At 48.7% G+C, this 15,346-nt stretch overlaps 2 protein-coding genes across 2 annotated transcripts in view; one reads left to right on the forward strand and one right to left on the reverse strand.

Annotated features, from left to right (window-relative positions):
- Window positions 1-7,901: 7,901 nt before the first annotated feature.
- chst6 (carbohydrate sulfotransferase 6) lies at window positions 7,902-9,098 on the forward strand (the record flags this gene model as incomplete). Its single annotated transcript, XM_084453138.1, has 1 exon — window positions 7,902-9,098. One exon carries the CDS (start codon window positions 7,902-7,904, stop codon window positions 9,096-9,098), a length of 1,197 nt encoding a protein of 398 aa, XP_084309264.1.
- A 1,950-nt stretch (window positions 9,099-11,048) lies between these two features.
- Window positions 11,049-15,346, reverse strand: part of LOC311321255 (gamma-tubulin complex component 3 homolog) — a gene marked incomplete at both ends in the record, with an annotated part of 11,155 nt that continues 6,857 nt past the window's right edge. The window contains 4 exons of the mRNA XM_084453200.1: window positions 11,049-11,072; window positions 13,545-13,685; window positions 14,152-14,283; window positions 14,914-15,002. Coding sequence (XP_084309326.1) covers window positions 11,049-11,072; window positions 13,545-13,685; window positions 14,152-14,283; window positions 14,914-15,002 — 386 coding nt within the window. The remainder of the gene's footprint in view (window positions 11,073-13,544; window positions 13,686-14,151; window positions 14,284-14,913; window positions 15,003-15,346) is intronic.

The raw sequence follows: 15,346 nt of genomic DNA on the forward strand, positions 1-15,346 counted from the left end.
AGCACTATCCGTACTGTAAACACTATCCGTACTGTACAAACAGCACTATCTGTACTGTAAACACTATGTACTGTACAAACAGCACTATCCGTACTGTACAAACACTATCCGTACTGTACAAACAGCACTATCCGTACTGTACAAACACTATCTGTACTGTACAAACAGCACTATCCGTACTGTACAAACACTATCCGTAAGGTACAAACAGCACTATCCATACTGTACAAACACTATCCGTACTGTACAAACAGCACTATCCGTACTGTACAAACATTGCAGCAGATAATTAAAATCCAAGCAAACAAGCAAGCAATTAAAAACTAAGGCAAAGTGGTCACATGTGTTACAGCTCAGAAGCATAAGGCCACATCATACTTAAGCAATAAGGTACGAGAGGCAGTACTTTGTTGTGAATAATGTACAGTTCAAGGGTGTTGTTAGGCCCGACACGCAGCGGAGGGCTGGCAAACCCTTGAACTATACATTATTCACAGCACAGTACTGCCTCGAGTACCTTATTGCTTTTATAATACAGGTTGCCAGTGAAAGTATAAATAGTAAACAAAGACAATGACTGCCTTTCAGCACAACATCGTTTTAACAATGTTTTGTATCGCATTTCAGTAACGTTGGAGAAAATAGTCCCGTGTGGCTGTTGCTATGCAACAGACATAAACAAAGGGCACGTCTCTTGTCTAAGTGATTTTAGTTGTTTAGATTGTAGTTTAGATTTTATTTGAGCTACAGAATCTGCCGGGACAGTCCAAAAACATTTTCAAACAGGCTTTATTTTGATAAACAGATCACATATTCGGAATCTACATGGTAACTTTGTGTAGGAAGGAAATTACAAAGTTGATAAACTAACACAGAGATTGAATTAAAAGTCTGTTATATTTGGAATGCTGACAGTGTAACAGGCGTATTCATTTCTAACTGAGATGAGGCTCTAGCGAGATTCTGCAGTACTTATAGTATAGTGCTACTATCTTGCTGTAAACATTTACACAGCGATACAACACTATACTATAGCACTATGAACCCAAATTTATAGTCAGGATCAAACGCTTCTGCCTTTTCACAATCAGAATCTGTTTTATTGCCATTGTAGTTTTTCAAGATACTAGGAATTGGCTTTCGGACGTGGTGCATAACATAGAGACAACATTGGACAGGGTGCAAGATGAGACAGGACAGTGCATTGACAGAACAGTGCAGTGACAGGACAGGACAGGACAGGACAGGACAGGACAGTGACAGGACAGGACAGGACAGGACAGGACAGTGACAGGACAGTGACAGTGACAGGACAGTGACAGGACAGGACAGGACAGGACAGGACAGTGACAGGACAGTGACAGGACAGTGACAGGACAGTGCAGTGACAGAACAGTGCAGTGACAGGACAGGACAGGACAGGACAGGACAGGACAGTGCAGTGACAGGACAGGACAGTGACAGGACAGGACAGTGACAGGACAGGACAGGACAGGACAGTGACAGGACAGTGACAGGACAGGACAGGACAGGACAGGACAGTGCAGTGACAGGACAGTGCAGTGACAGGACAGGACAGGACAGGACAGGACAGTGCAGTGACAGGACAGGACAGTGACAGGACAGGACAGTGACAGGACAGGACAGGACAGGACAGTGACAGGACAGTGACAGGACAGGACAGGACAGGACAGTGCAGTGACAGGACAGTGCAGTGACAGGACAGGACAGGACAGTGACAGGACAGTGACGTGACAGGACAGGACAGGACAGTGACAGGACAGGACAGGACAGGACAGTGACAGGACAGTGACAGGACAGTGACAGGACAGGACAGGACAGGACAGTGACAGGACAGTGCAGTGACAGGACAGGACAGGACAGGACAGGACAGTGACAGGACAGTGACAGGACAGGACAGTGACAGGACAGTGACAGGACAGGACAGTGACAGGACAGTGCAGTGACAGGACAGGACAGGACAGGACAGTGACAGGACAGTGCAGTGACAGGACAGGACAGGACAGGACAGTGACAGTGACAGGACAGGACAGTGACAGGACAGGACAGGACAGGACAGGACAGTGACAGGACAGGACAGTGACAGGACAGTGACAGGACAGGACAGTGACAGGACAGTGCAGTGACAGGACAGGACAGGACAGGACAGGACAGTGACAGGACAGGACAGGACAGGACAGGACAGGACAGTGCAGTGACAGGACAGGACAGTGACAGGACAGTGACAGGACAGGACAGGACAGGACAGTGACAGGACAGGACAGGACAGGACAGTGACAGGACAGGACAGGACAGGACAGGACAGTGACAGGACAGGACAGGACAGTGACAGGACAGGACAGGACAGGACAGTGACAGGACAGGACAGGACAGTGACAGGACAGGACAGTGACAGGACAGGACAGGACAGGACAGTGACAGGACAGGACAGGACAGGACAGTGACAGGACAGGACAGGACAGGACAGGACAGTGACAGGACAGGACAGTGACAGGACAGGACAGGACAGGACAGGACAGTGACAGGACAGGACAGGACAGTGACAGGACAGGACAGGACAGGACAGGACAGGACAGTGACAGGACAGGACAGGACAGGACAGGACAGTGACAGGACAGGACAGTGACAGGACAGGACAGTGACAGGACAGGACAGGACAGGACAGTGACAGGACAGTGACAGGACAGGACAGGACAGGACAGGACAGGACAGGACAGGACAGGACAGTGACAGGACAGGACAGGACAGTGACAGGACAGGACAGTGACAGGACAGGACAGGACAGGACAGGACAGGACAGGACAGGACGGGACAGGACAGGACAGTGCAGTAACAGGAGAGGACAGGACAGTGACAGGACAGGACAGGACAGGACAGTGCAGTAACAGGACAGGACAGGACAGGACAGGACAGTGCAGTGACAGGACAGGACAGGACAGTGACAGGACAGGACAGGACAGGACAGGACAGGACAGTGACAGGACAGGACAGTGACAGGACAGGACAGGACAGGACAGGACAGGACAGTGACAGGACAGTGCAGTGACAGGACAATGCAAGGAGCGGTACAGAATACTAGTGCAAAAACAAGATAAGAAAAAAACAAAACAATATTCAACATTTCATATGGTCATCATGCCCCCTGCTAATGTGTAAGTGGAGCTTACAAATTAGCTCCAAAATCAAATTAGAATTAGTTGTGGGCCTGATGGGCCAACTTAGAATGGGTTCTAAGTTGGCCCATACTACCCCTCCACTGAGTTCCGTGAAAATTGGTCTGGTAGTTTTTGCGTAATCCTGCAAATAAACCAACCAATAAACACACGCCAGAGAAAACATTACCTCTCGCCCTGCGCTTTCGCTGGGGCGGAGGTAACTGCAAATAGTGCCGTCACACTCTCGCTGTCCTTCCTGTGTTTCCATGCATGTGCGTGTTTGTGGGCATGTGCGCGCGCGCGCGCGTGTGTGTGTATATATGCACGCGCGGTTTGTGGGTGGGTGGATGTGTTTTGGTCCAGTGATCCTGGCCTACCAGCGTATGAACTCATCGGTCAGCCCCGCCAGTAGCATACAGCAGGCCAGTCCAACTACACACCCACGTAGCTCCGCGCCCTCCTGTCCAGGACACATCAGGCCATAGTGCTAATGCCCCTCTGCTCCACACCGGCCTCTCCCTCCGACACATAGGGCCTACTGTACATTCCAGTCACCAGGGTCTTTATACCCCAAGTTCTGCCTGTATACTTTACCTTATTGTGGAACTCCTGACAGTTTAGAGGTGTTCAACAATGCTAATAGATAAATAGTTCCGCGCGGTTGCCCTTTCCATCCCATGCTCCGACACGACAGAACATCTACACCGGACACGAGCGACGGGCAAACAGGAACCAGCTGCATCCTTCGATTAGTCTGGAATCCATGAGTAGGCCAACTGTATCCTTTTACACGTTATTGTGCTGAATTGAAACATATTTTCAAATATAGGCCCCTTGCTATTTTCAAAGGGCCAATTAAACACAGATCGAATGTGTGCGTAAAGGCAGAATAGGCTGGTCGCGTTACGTCAGCTCATTTTTTATGAATAGCCCACAGAGATCCTCAGTCCCAGTTCTCTCCTCCCCTGCCATAGCCAGCCACGGAACACTGACGGCGACTTGAGGTGCTTTAGGTCCCGCCCGCAATGCCACCCCTCCGTCTTACCCCGGCTGTCCCCCGCCCATCCCACTGCCAGCCGCTACTATCCTCTCATGGCCACGTCTCAAAACTCCGCGGACGCACAAACGGGCACTCTGGAGGTAGCAGATAATCGTGAAAGTTAACGATCCGTTATTTTTTAGGGCCCTCTACGGTCACTGTGGTGTCGTCGCCCGGCAACGCTGAGGGTAAGGTAAGGCATTAGCCTACTGCGCAAAAAAGAGAATGAAAAAGAGCCCGGGGACCGCCTGACCACTGACCACAGCTTGTCCGTGTGAAGCCTTCTGGCGACTCCATGGGACTCGGGTCTTAGTCGTTATAGTTTTCGCTGCTGGCGTAATTGTATGTGGATTTATAACAATGTCACAATTCAAATTCTTTCTTGGAATAAGCCGCAGTGCGCATAACTACGTGAAGAGCGTTATAGGCTAATTTACGCACGAAAAGGGCAATGGATCGAATGGTCTGCTGGTGCGGCGGTCCACAAGCTGTGTTCCGACTTTGGAGTGAAAAACACGTCTCCTGTTTACATGTCTTATATAGCATACTTATGTTGATGTTTGGCGATATACTTTATCTGGCCAGAAATGTACTAGGCTACATCGTGTAGATGTTTCAAATAGTTTAGGTGTAGCTAGTTTTTGTGGACTGCGTGTCCATATCCATAAAACAAGATGTACACGAACATTTTGCAACCTGTGGGCATGTCGTGCTGTGTAGGGGTCCTAGACCCCAGACAACTTTCCTTGCTGATTATAAATTAAATTTGCCCTCTTTAAACAGCCTAGATACTGTAGTCCTAGCCCTACTTTAAATTCAGATTTAAAAACACTTGGAATTTTAGTTATTTCTGGATACCACCCTAACATCTACATCACCCTGTCACAATATAGCCTGAGAGAATGTTGTCATTTGAGAGAAAGGCATTGTTTAGATACATTTCTGTGGGATGAATCAGATAATGCTGACAAGCTACAGAGTAGCCTAGAGAGCTGCCTGTTTCTCTCTGCTATTCATCCTTGTTTGATAAATATGTGATCCTAGGCAGATTAAGACAAGGTGGACGTTGCTATGGTGCCTCATGTATCCATACACCTATAATCAATAAAGTAAATAAGAAATGATCTGCACACAGCTCTGTTCTCTGAAGAACATCTAGCCCACTGTTCTCATACCAAACTGTTATCTCAGAAGGGCTGGGTGTGCTGCTTCTTGAATGGATAAATGATTGTGCCTTTCATAATGTCCTGTGTTTGGGTAAGTGCAGGGATGGTTGTGTCTTTGTTGTAATTTATTTTTCACTTACCTGTACAGCACTTTGGTCGATTTTAGTTGTTTTAAATGTGCTTTATAAATAAAGTTTGAGTTGAGTTTGAGTTGGGATGAGAGAGCAAGCGACAGAGAGATAACACGGCTGGGGGGGGAAGAGAGAGAGAAAGAGAGAGAGAGAGAGAGAGAGAGAGAAAGAGAGAGAGAGAAAGAGAGAGAGAAAGAGAAACAGAGAGAAAGAGAGAGAGAGAGAAAGAGAGAGAGAGGGAGAAAGAGAGAGAGAGAGAAAGAGAGAGAGAGAAAGAGAGAGAGAGAAAGAGAGAGAGAGAGAAAGAGAGAGAGAGAGAGAAACAGAGAGAGAGAAACAGAGAGAGAGAGAAATAGAGAGAGAGAGAAACAGAGAGAGAGAGAAAGAGAGAGAGAGAGAGAGACACAGACAGAGAGATGTGCCGCTAACTTGCTGAGAAGCAGTTGTTTAAACAGCCTGAGCCCTGAGGGAGGTAAGGAGAGCGGATCTTGTCGTGGCTTGTCCAATAAGCACTCAGATTATGGTATGCTCCCATGAATCCCCTCCAACGTGGGGCTATACCAAGGAACATTCTCTCCCTCTGGATGTCTGTCTGTCTGTCTGTCTGTCTGTCTGTCTGTCTGTCTGTCTGTCTGTCTGTCTGTCTGTCTGTTTGTCTGTCTGTCTGCTTGTGTGTCTGTCTGATGCCAGTCTACACGTCTGTTAGTCTGCGTTAGTCCATCTACAGTACATGTCTGTCTGTGTTAGTCTGCGTTAGTCTATCTATAGTACATGTCTGTCTGTGTTAGTCTGCGTTAGTCCATTTACAGTACGTCTGTCTGTGTTAAGCCCAATTTATGCTTAGTCGAGCGACTTACAACTTTCACAAAAAAGTGTCGCCCATGACGTCAAAGGTGTCAACGGTTTTAAATGGTTAGTGGCAACGGTTTTAAAAGTGTCGCTCGACTAAGCATAAATTAGGCTTAAATTAGGCTTTAGTCTATCTACAGTATAGTACATGTCTGTCTGTGTTAGTCTGTCACTGTGTGAAATGTTCTACCTTCCTCCTCGCCTCCCTTAAACTCTCTTGGACTCTTTCTCTTTCACACACGCATTTATATTCTGTTTGCACACACACACGGTGGCACACACGGTGGCACACACACACACACACACACACACACACACACACACACACACACACACACACACACACACACACACACACACACACACACACACAGCCACTCCCCCCACGTCATAGTGTTTGTGGGAGGGGGGTGATTCAGCATATGGGCCCATGAAAACAGTTTGAACAGAACAGATGAGGTGTTCTGGTTTTGTCTGGTCAGGATTATAAAGGGCCTTAGTGAGAACAGCATGTTCCCATGGCCACAGCCTTAGCCAGTCATGATTTCATCCCAGTAATTAATATAATTGTCTGATGTTATGTTCCTATTGTGCTTGGTACGTGATGTTCCTATTGTATTTTTGCAACATACTGTAACTGTTTTAATGTCCCAGATTGAACAAAGAGTGTGTGCATGTGTGTGTGTCTGTGTGTGTGGATGCATGGGTTTGTGTGGGTGTGTATTTGTGTGTGTAAATGCATAAATCTAGTTGGTATTGTAATACTATTGTAATCAGATAGCTGTGGGGAGCAGAAGCCGTTTTAGACTATTGTGGAACATACAGTTGAATTGAAAGATGATCTTGCTGCAGCAATTCTTTTGGAAAGAACTTTTTGAGGGAACTAACCTACTTGAGTTCACATTCCTCTCCTTTCTCTGTAATAACGTATCAAAGGTTTACCTGTTTTACATCAAGATAGAGGACAGGAAGAGCAGAGAGGGACCAGGGTAGGCTGCTTCATCTCCTCCTGCATATGGAATGCCTTATGAGACGCGTCCCAGCTGGGTTGTACTAACTGTAAATCAAGGGGTCTTTACCCCCGTGACTATATACGTACAGTATGCTGCATTTCTATAGGGGAACAGGAGTAGCACATGTGGATTCCATTAGCTGACTAACATGTTTTTTGTCTCTCTCCATCTACCTTTCTTTCTAAATGTCTCAAATTTTCTCTCTCTGCCTTCTCTCCACGGTTTCATTCTCTTAATCCCCCTCGCTCTCTTTCTCTCCCAAACCTTCCTACTCTCTCTCCCTGTCTTTCTCCCCTCCTCTCTCCTCTCGCTGTCCATCGGCTGCAGCACTCCCAGACCAGAGACAGAACCAGAGACAGAACCAGAGACAGAACCAGAGTCAGAACCAGAGTCAGAACCGGAGTCGGAGCCGAGCGAGATCCAGATCCTGGGAGGAAGCCTGAACCGGACCGAGGGAGAACGGTCCTGACGAGTGACGGGTCGTAACCCCCCCCACCCCCCCCCTCCCCCGCGCACCCCCGAGCGCCATGCCTCGCTGTAGACTGACCCCGCCGGCCCTGCTGCTCCTGGTGGCCCTGCAGGGGGCCACGGTGGTCCTGCTGTTCAGCTGGTACGTCCAGATCCTGCCGTGCGGCCACGACCCCGCCCAGGGCAAGGTGCACGTCCTGCTGGTGTCGTCGTGGCGCTCTGGCTCGTCCTTCCTGGGCCAGGTGTTCAGCCAGCACCCGTCCGTCTTCTACCTGATGGAGCCCGCCTGGCACGTGTGGACCACCCTCCGGAAGCCCGGCGCCCGGGCCCTGCGCATGGCGGTTCGGGACCTGATCCGCAGCGTCTTTCAGTGCGACATGTCGGTCATGGACGCCTACACGCCCGAGCAGCGCAACGTGTCACACCTGTTCATGTGGAGCCACAGCCGCGCCCTGTGCTCGCCGCCGGCGTGCCCGCTCACGCCACGCCACCTCTTCAGCAACGAGACGGACTGCCGGCAGCGCTGCGACACCCGCGGCCTCCAGGGGGCGCAGGAGGCCTGCCGCACCTACAGCCACGTGGTGCTGAAGGAAGTGCGCTTCTTCGAGCTGGAGCCCCTCTACCCGCTGCTCCGTGACCCCACCCTGAACCTGCGCATCATCCACCTGATCAGGGACCCGCGGGCCGTGGCGAGGTCCCGGGAGCAGTCGGCCAACGCCCTGATGAGGGACAACGGCCTGGTGCTGGAGCAAGGGGAGACGCCCATGGACGACTCGGAGTACCGAGTCATGCGCGAGATCTGCCGCAGCCACGTGCGCATCCACGAGACGGCCGAGCTCAAGCCGCCGGACTTCCTGCGCGGGCGCTACAAGATGGTGCGCTACGAGGACATGGTGCGCGACCCGCTGGCGGAGATCGAGGGCATGTACCGCTTCGTGGGTCTGGAGATGACGGAGAGGCTGCGGGAGTGGATCTACCGGGTGACCCACGGGAAGGGGAAGGGCACCAAGAAGGAGGCGTTCCAGATCACCTCGCGGAACGCGGCGGATGTCTCGCAGGCCTGGCGCTCTACGCTGGCGCACCACAAGGTGCGGCGCATCCAGGAGGTGTGCAAGGGCGCCATGTCGCTGCTGGGCTACAGGACGGTGGATTCGGAGAAAGAGCAGAAGAAGCTGGAAGTGGACCTGCTGTCGCCGCGAGAGCGGTACCAGTTCAGCTGGCTCCCGTCCAAAACCGAGCGTCCGAACGAGGACTAGAGCCGGATATGTCACTGTATTATTCACGTTGCATATCCTTGCATTCACACCATAGGTGGTCAGGGGGGGGCGGGGAGTGGGGGTGGCCATTTACAATGCACTGTCAATGGAAAGTGGTGAGTGGGAGGTGACGGGGAGCAGGGCGTCGTGTTTGAAGCGTCCCAGTCGTCGGCTGGGTTGAGAGGATTTTGAATTCTATGCTAATTTTCGGCAGCAGCTGTCTAAGACAACCAATCAGGAGAACAAAACCAAGTTCGAACAAGACAGGAAAACAACTCATTGATGACAGCAAATATTTTTAGGTACAGCAGAAAATCTACTTGATGAAGGTAATATGGTTGTTGGTGTTCCTAGTTAGATTATCATTCTATCTTTTTGTATTCTCATGTCAATGTGCTTCCACGCCCACTAGCAAAAGCTGGTTGGCCAGAATCAGGCATCTCGCTGCTTCTGGTGTGAATGCAAAAAGGACTTTGAATCTGTTTGGTTCAGAGACTACACTTTACAGAAATCGTATGGGTATCAGAGAACAGTGCCTCTAGACAGCTCATAAACAACTCACAGCCAAGGCAAACCTGCCCTGAAAATTCCTCAAGTGTTAATAATAGTTGTCCTTTTAAGATTGTATTTATGTTTGTTTGTTACTATTAACGCTAAGGGACAATTGGTCTTCTGCTCTTCTGTCTTCTACCATCCGTTGAGTCGAGCACAGGGTCAATATCAATAGTTGAGATTGATAAAATTTAAACTAGGCAAAGAGGGCAGTTTGTTCTTGGCTTGGAGCTGTCTATATGCAATATAAAATACAGAAATAACCCCTCTAAAAAGTGACCTTACAGATACAGTAAGATGCACAGAGCCATGGGGCTAGTCCATAGCCAGGGAGTGAATGCATGATAATAATAATAATAATAATAATAATTTGGATCTAGATCAGCTTTTTATTTATGTTTACTGGGTTTGATTGATTGATTGATATGGTTGATTAATGGTTGTGTATTTTTTATATTCTGTATTCAAAGCCTTGTTTTTATGTCATGCTATTGTATTAGATGACAGTGCAGAGGGGTTCGTGGTTGGGGAAGGAATGGGAGAGTTGGTAGGCAGTAGGATATCTTGAATCACATTGATTCACAAGCTGCACATGCAGTAAAGGATGGAGCCAGCCAGAGCAGCTGTGCTATGGTGTGATACCCTAGGTGTTGGGGGAGGGGATATGTGGTTGGGATGCTTTGGAGTTTGAAGCACCAGATGAAGTACGTATGCATGTCAGAGCATGTGCACGCGCATGTGTTTGTATATGTATGTGCGCGCGTGTGAATGTTTGTTTGTGTGTGTGTGTGTGTGTGTGCATGTGGTTGTGTGTGTTTGTCTGAGCTCATGTTTGTTTGCACCCTCCGTTGTGTTTTTAAGATGTGCAGCCGCTTCTATACATGATGTGTGTGTCCGTTTGTGGCATGAGATTTAGAACAATACCGGTGAACACCAGCGGAGGGCAGTAGAGAGTGCTCATGAACCTGCACCTCTTACTTCACCATCTAGGTGTGATTTTATGTCCAGAAATGATTCATGAGAGTTTGAGTTTTTTTTTTAGTCATATTATTTTCATGTTTTGTAATCAGGTTAGGTACTCCAATCGTCTCCTGAATCATAGTGGTTATATAGGGTTAGCATTCTGTGTGTCCAGAAACAGACTGATCCATTGTGTCAGAGTAATAATGAGTGTTTATTAGTGGCTGCTTCCTTTTCACTATGGAGTTCACTTATTAAGGACAAAATGACATTGTTAACTAATTAGACATTCTTGTGAGTAGAACAGTGTTACCGTATGACTTTGTGAAGCCCTTATTGTGAAGAGTATGCACTCCAATTCCTTTTCCCTCTCATTGAATGGTGGTGCAGTGTTGAATGTCAACATCCTCATTCAATCAACAATAGACGCTATTCGTGTCACATGACAGAGGTCATACACCTCTACAGAGGTCATACACCTCTACAGAGGTCATACACCTCTACACGGTGGAATCAGCCAAAAATGAGATGAAGAACGATATTTGCACGAGCTGTATAGTAAGTAATTAATCTTGCGTGTAAAGTGCCTTAACAGAAAGCTATCTGGTTCCCAGAATAATGTGAATGAATCATCTGCCTCATGTGTGATCATATTTCTCTGTTTGGTAAAGAATACGTAAATGATTGGGTACAGTGATGTTGGCCCAAATAGCCACCGTGTTATTTGCATAGACTTTGTTCGACAGTATATGAAGACAATATTTGATAAGACCTTGCTATAGCCTAATTGTGTCAGTTTACTATGTCAGTTGCTTCACAGTCACTCGTGTACAGGATGGACCATGCTAAATCCTCATGCATTTCTCTTACATACATGATGATTTGAATTTTCTAAGGTACTGGTGATTTCTTGATGAATTTGTATCCAATAAATACTTGATCTTGTCCTCTTTTGTGTTTTGTTGAACATTACAGATTATTTTTGTATACAAAAACAAGAAAAACATGCATAAAGGGAAACAGTGTGTTATCAGACCTGCAAACTTGTCACCTTTTGGCTACAGTCACCTTTTTTATGTTAACCATGGTAGTTTCAGTGAATCTAGAGTGTTTTAGTTTTGTATGGCGTCACATTTTTCACTACTCAGAGTTTGCAGGTCTGGTTATGTAGGTGTAACCAAGTGAAACTGGGTTCTCGTGAGTCCTCGAGTAGCTAGCGAGTTGGTTAAACTCAGTCCCCAGTATAAATACCGTCCATCCACGCCAATGAAGAGCTAGCTTTTTATTGGTGCAGCTTTAAATATACATCTTGGCAAACATAACAGAATGATGTACAAGGAGGGGACAGATACCTAGTGAAAGTACTATTGGTTGCTAGTAAAAAGACAATAATGAGGGCTTGGTATAAGGTGGAACCCCCAACCAAGGAGCAGTGGTGGGTGTTGTGGAGGAGATTTATGAGATTTATTTATGCATTGAGGATGCAGGAAGGAAAGTTTGAAGGGAGATGGGAAAATGGATGGATTATAGAAGGAAGTGTGATGATACCACTAATATTAAAATTGTCATATTTGAGTAAGAAAAAAAAGCTGCATGGATGGAAGTACCCATAAGCTGTTATTGTAAGTTTTTATGTTTTATTGTATTGTCGTTGTATGGATGGAAAATGCTAATAAAGATTAAAGTAAATAAGACAAAGAATATGTATCTTGGCTATGCACACACCAAGCCAGCCGTCACGCGCAGCGCCTGCCTCCAGTCTAGCCCCTACCCTGCTGTGCGCCAGGATGAATGAGTCATGCGTGGAGCCAGGCCACCGTGCCACTACACTTGTGATGAGCATGTCACATATGATTTGGGTATTTATAGTGTGCACATTTTAGCGATTCACATAGACGTATTCATTCACTGATGGTGCCCTTATGTGGGTGCAGTCGCCATCGCCGTCACCTCTTTGGAGTTCTATCTCGGCCAGTAGGCCGAGTAGCGCCGGATTCATTTAGGCTCGCATTACGCACAGGAGGACTGTCATTTATATGCTTACCAAACAGCAAACAGGTCCACATGATCACATATTACTGACAATCTAATTGGTCAATTATTGCCGTTTGATGGCATTAGGTGTGTGACATATAGCGCGGAAAGGTTTGGGACAGCGCATAGGTTCAGTTTGGGGAACAAATCCATATCGGACCATGAATGAGCCGGTTAGAGGACACGTCTAATCTTGCATTGCGATATATGTTTGTGCTGAATTGGGCTATTAGCCTACATGTTTGTGCGTTCATGAACTGTCGCTCTTATTCTCTCCGTCAAACATAGTAATTCACCGACGCACCACCTGCGTCGCCAGTTTCCCCTGTGTTCAAAAAGGGTGTAGAAAACCGTGTAAATCGGTAGGACAAGTTGAGAGGTGTCGTACAAAAGCGCGTAGAAAGGCGACTAAATTTTCAGCCTTTCGGCTTGATAGATCGCAATGTGGGGGGGGGAAATGGCGTACGCCTGAAATCGCGAAAAAGACCGTGTAAAATATGGCGTACCTCAATGATAAATGAGGCCCCTGGAGAGGGAAAGCTCTTTGTATCTGGGCTCAGCGAGCGACCGGGGAAACAGATCGATTTGGCCGCTGGGAGGAGGGGGGGGCTCTGGGTACGGTATCGGTTCCCGCTGCGCGATTTAATTGGAGCAAGGCGGCCATTTTGAACGGGCATTTTACTACGATCCCAGTTCCGGTCGTGGTTACCATGTTGGACTCTCTCTCTCTTTCTCACTCTCTTTCTCTCTCTCTCTCTGTCTCTCTCTTTCTTTCTGTGTCTCATTCTCTCTCTCTCGTTTCCTTTCAAACTTTCTCCCATGCCTCTTCCTCCTCGGCCTCTTCTGTCCCCCACCCAGTACGTAGCCCCTCCCCCAGGTCAGGTGGGGGGCGTGTCCTACCTCCTTCTCCCTCTGCCTCCTCCGGTCCTCGTACTGCAGGCGCAGGGCCAGCTCCTCCAGGGAGGCGCGGTACAGGGAGTCCTGCGCGTTCTGGAACTCGATGATCTGGTCAAAGATGGCCCTCAGCTGGTTCAGCAGGGACTAGGGGGGAGAGGAGCAGGGGGACAGTCACTACTGGACACAGAGCACACGGAGGGGACAGTCAGTACTGGACACAGAGCACACGGAGGGGACAGTCACTCTGGACACAGAGCACACGGAGGGGACAGTCACTACTGGACACAGAGCACACGGAGGGGACAGTCACTACTGGACACAGAGCACACGGTGTGTGTGTGTGTGTGTGTGTGTGTGTGTGTGTGCGAAGCGTTTGTGATTCTAGTGTGTCTAGAAGGCAATAGGATATGATAGTGTGTGTGTGTGTGCGTCTGTGTGTGTGTGAGAGTGTATGTGTGTGTGTGAGAATGTGTGTGTATGTCTGTGTGTGTGTGTGTGTGAGAGTGTGTACGTGTACGTGTCTGTCTGTCTGTCTGTCTGTCTGTGTGTGTGTGTGTGTGTGTGTAAGAGAGTGTGTGTGTGAGTGTGTGTGTGTGTGTGAGTGAGTCACCCTGTTGTTGGTGTCCAGTAGACATCGTGAGATGACGCTGTCCAGGAAGGTCTCGTGAGCGGAGATGATGTGGTCCAGATCCTGGGCCTGCTGGACCTTGTTCCACAGCTCATCCCAGGAGCACTCCAGAACCTGCACACACACACACGCACACACACACACACACACAAACACATCCATGCACACAGACACACACATGCACGCACGCACACACACACACACTTAATAATCCCATTTCCCACATGCCCCATGTGTGAGTCAGATCTGAGCATGTTAAGCATATCTGTTAAGCAGCTGTGTGTTCTGGTGTGTGTGGTTCTGGAGTGTGTGTTCTGGTGTGTGTGGTTCTGGAGTGTGTGGTTCTGGAGTGTATGGTTCTGGAGTGTGTGTGTTCTGGAGTGTGTGGTTCTGGAGTGTGTGGTTCTGGAGTGTGTGTGTTCTGGAGTGTGTGTGGTTCTGGAGTGTGTGGTTCTGGAGTGTGTGTGGTTCTGGAGTGTGTGTGTTCTGGAGTGTGTGGTTCTAGAGTGTGTGTGTTCTGGAGTGTGTGGTTCTGGAGTGTGTGTTCTGGAGTGTGTGTGGTTCTGGAGTGTGTGTGTTCTGGAGTGTGTGGTTCTGGAGTGTGTGTGTTCTGGAGTGTGTGGGTTCTGGAGTGTGTGTGTTCTGGAGTGTGTGGTTCTGGAGTGTGTGTGTTCTGGAGTGTGTGGGTTCTGGAGTGTGTGTGTTCTGGAGTGTGGTTCTGGAGTGTGTGGTTCTGGTCCGGACCTCGAAGGTGATGTAGTACTGCATCTGGTGGATGAAGTGGACCATCTCCGACGCCAGGATGTGACACTGGTGCAGCACGCCAGACAGCTCTGCAAAGACCAACACACCCACCAACACCCTCCGGTCAGACCCACGGCCTCAACACACCCCCCAACACCCCCCGGTCAAACACACGGCCTCAACACACCCACCAACACCCCCCGGTCAAACACACGGCCTCAACACACCCCCCAACACCCCCCGGTCAAACACACGGCCTCAACACACCCACCAACACCCTCCGGTCAGACCCACGGCCTCAACACACCCCCCAACACCCCCCGGTCAAACACACGGCCTCAACACACCCACCAACACCCCCCGGTCAAACACACGGCCTCAACACACCCACCAACGCCCAGCATCCACATGAGAAAACATCAACATCAAAAAA

The sequence above is a fragment of the Borostomias antarcticus genome (assembly GCF_949987555.1).
Source record: "Borostomias antarcticus genome assembly, chromosome: 18".
Lineage (NCBI taxonomy): Eukaryota > Metazoa > Chordata > Actinopteri > Stomiiformes > Stomiidae > Borostomias > Borostomias antarcticus.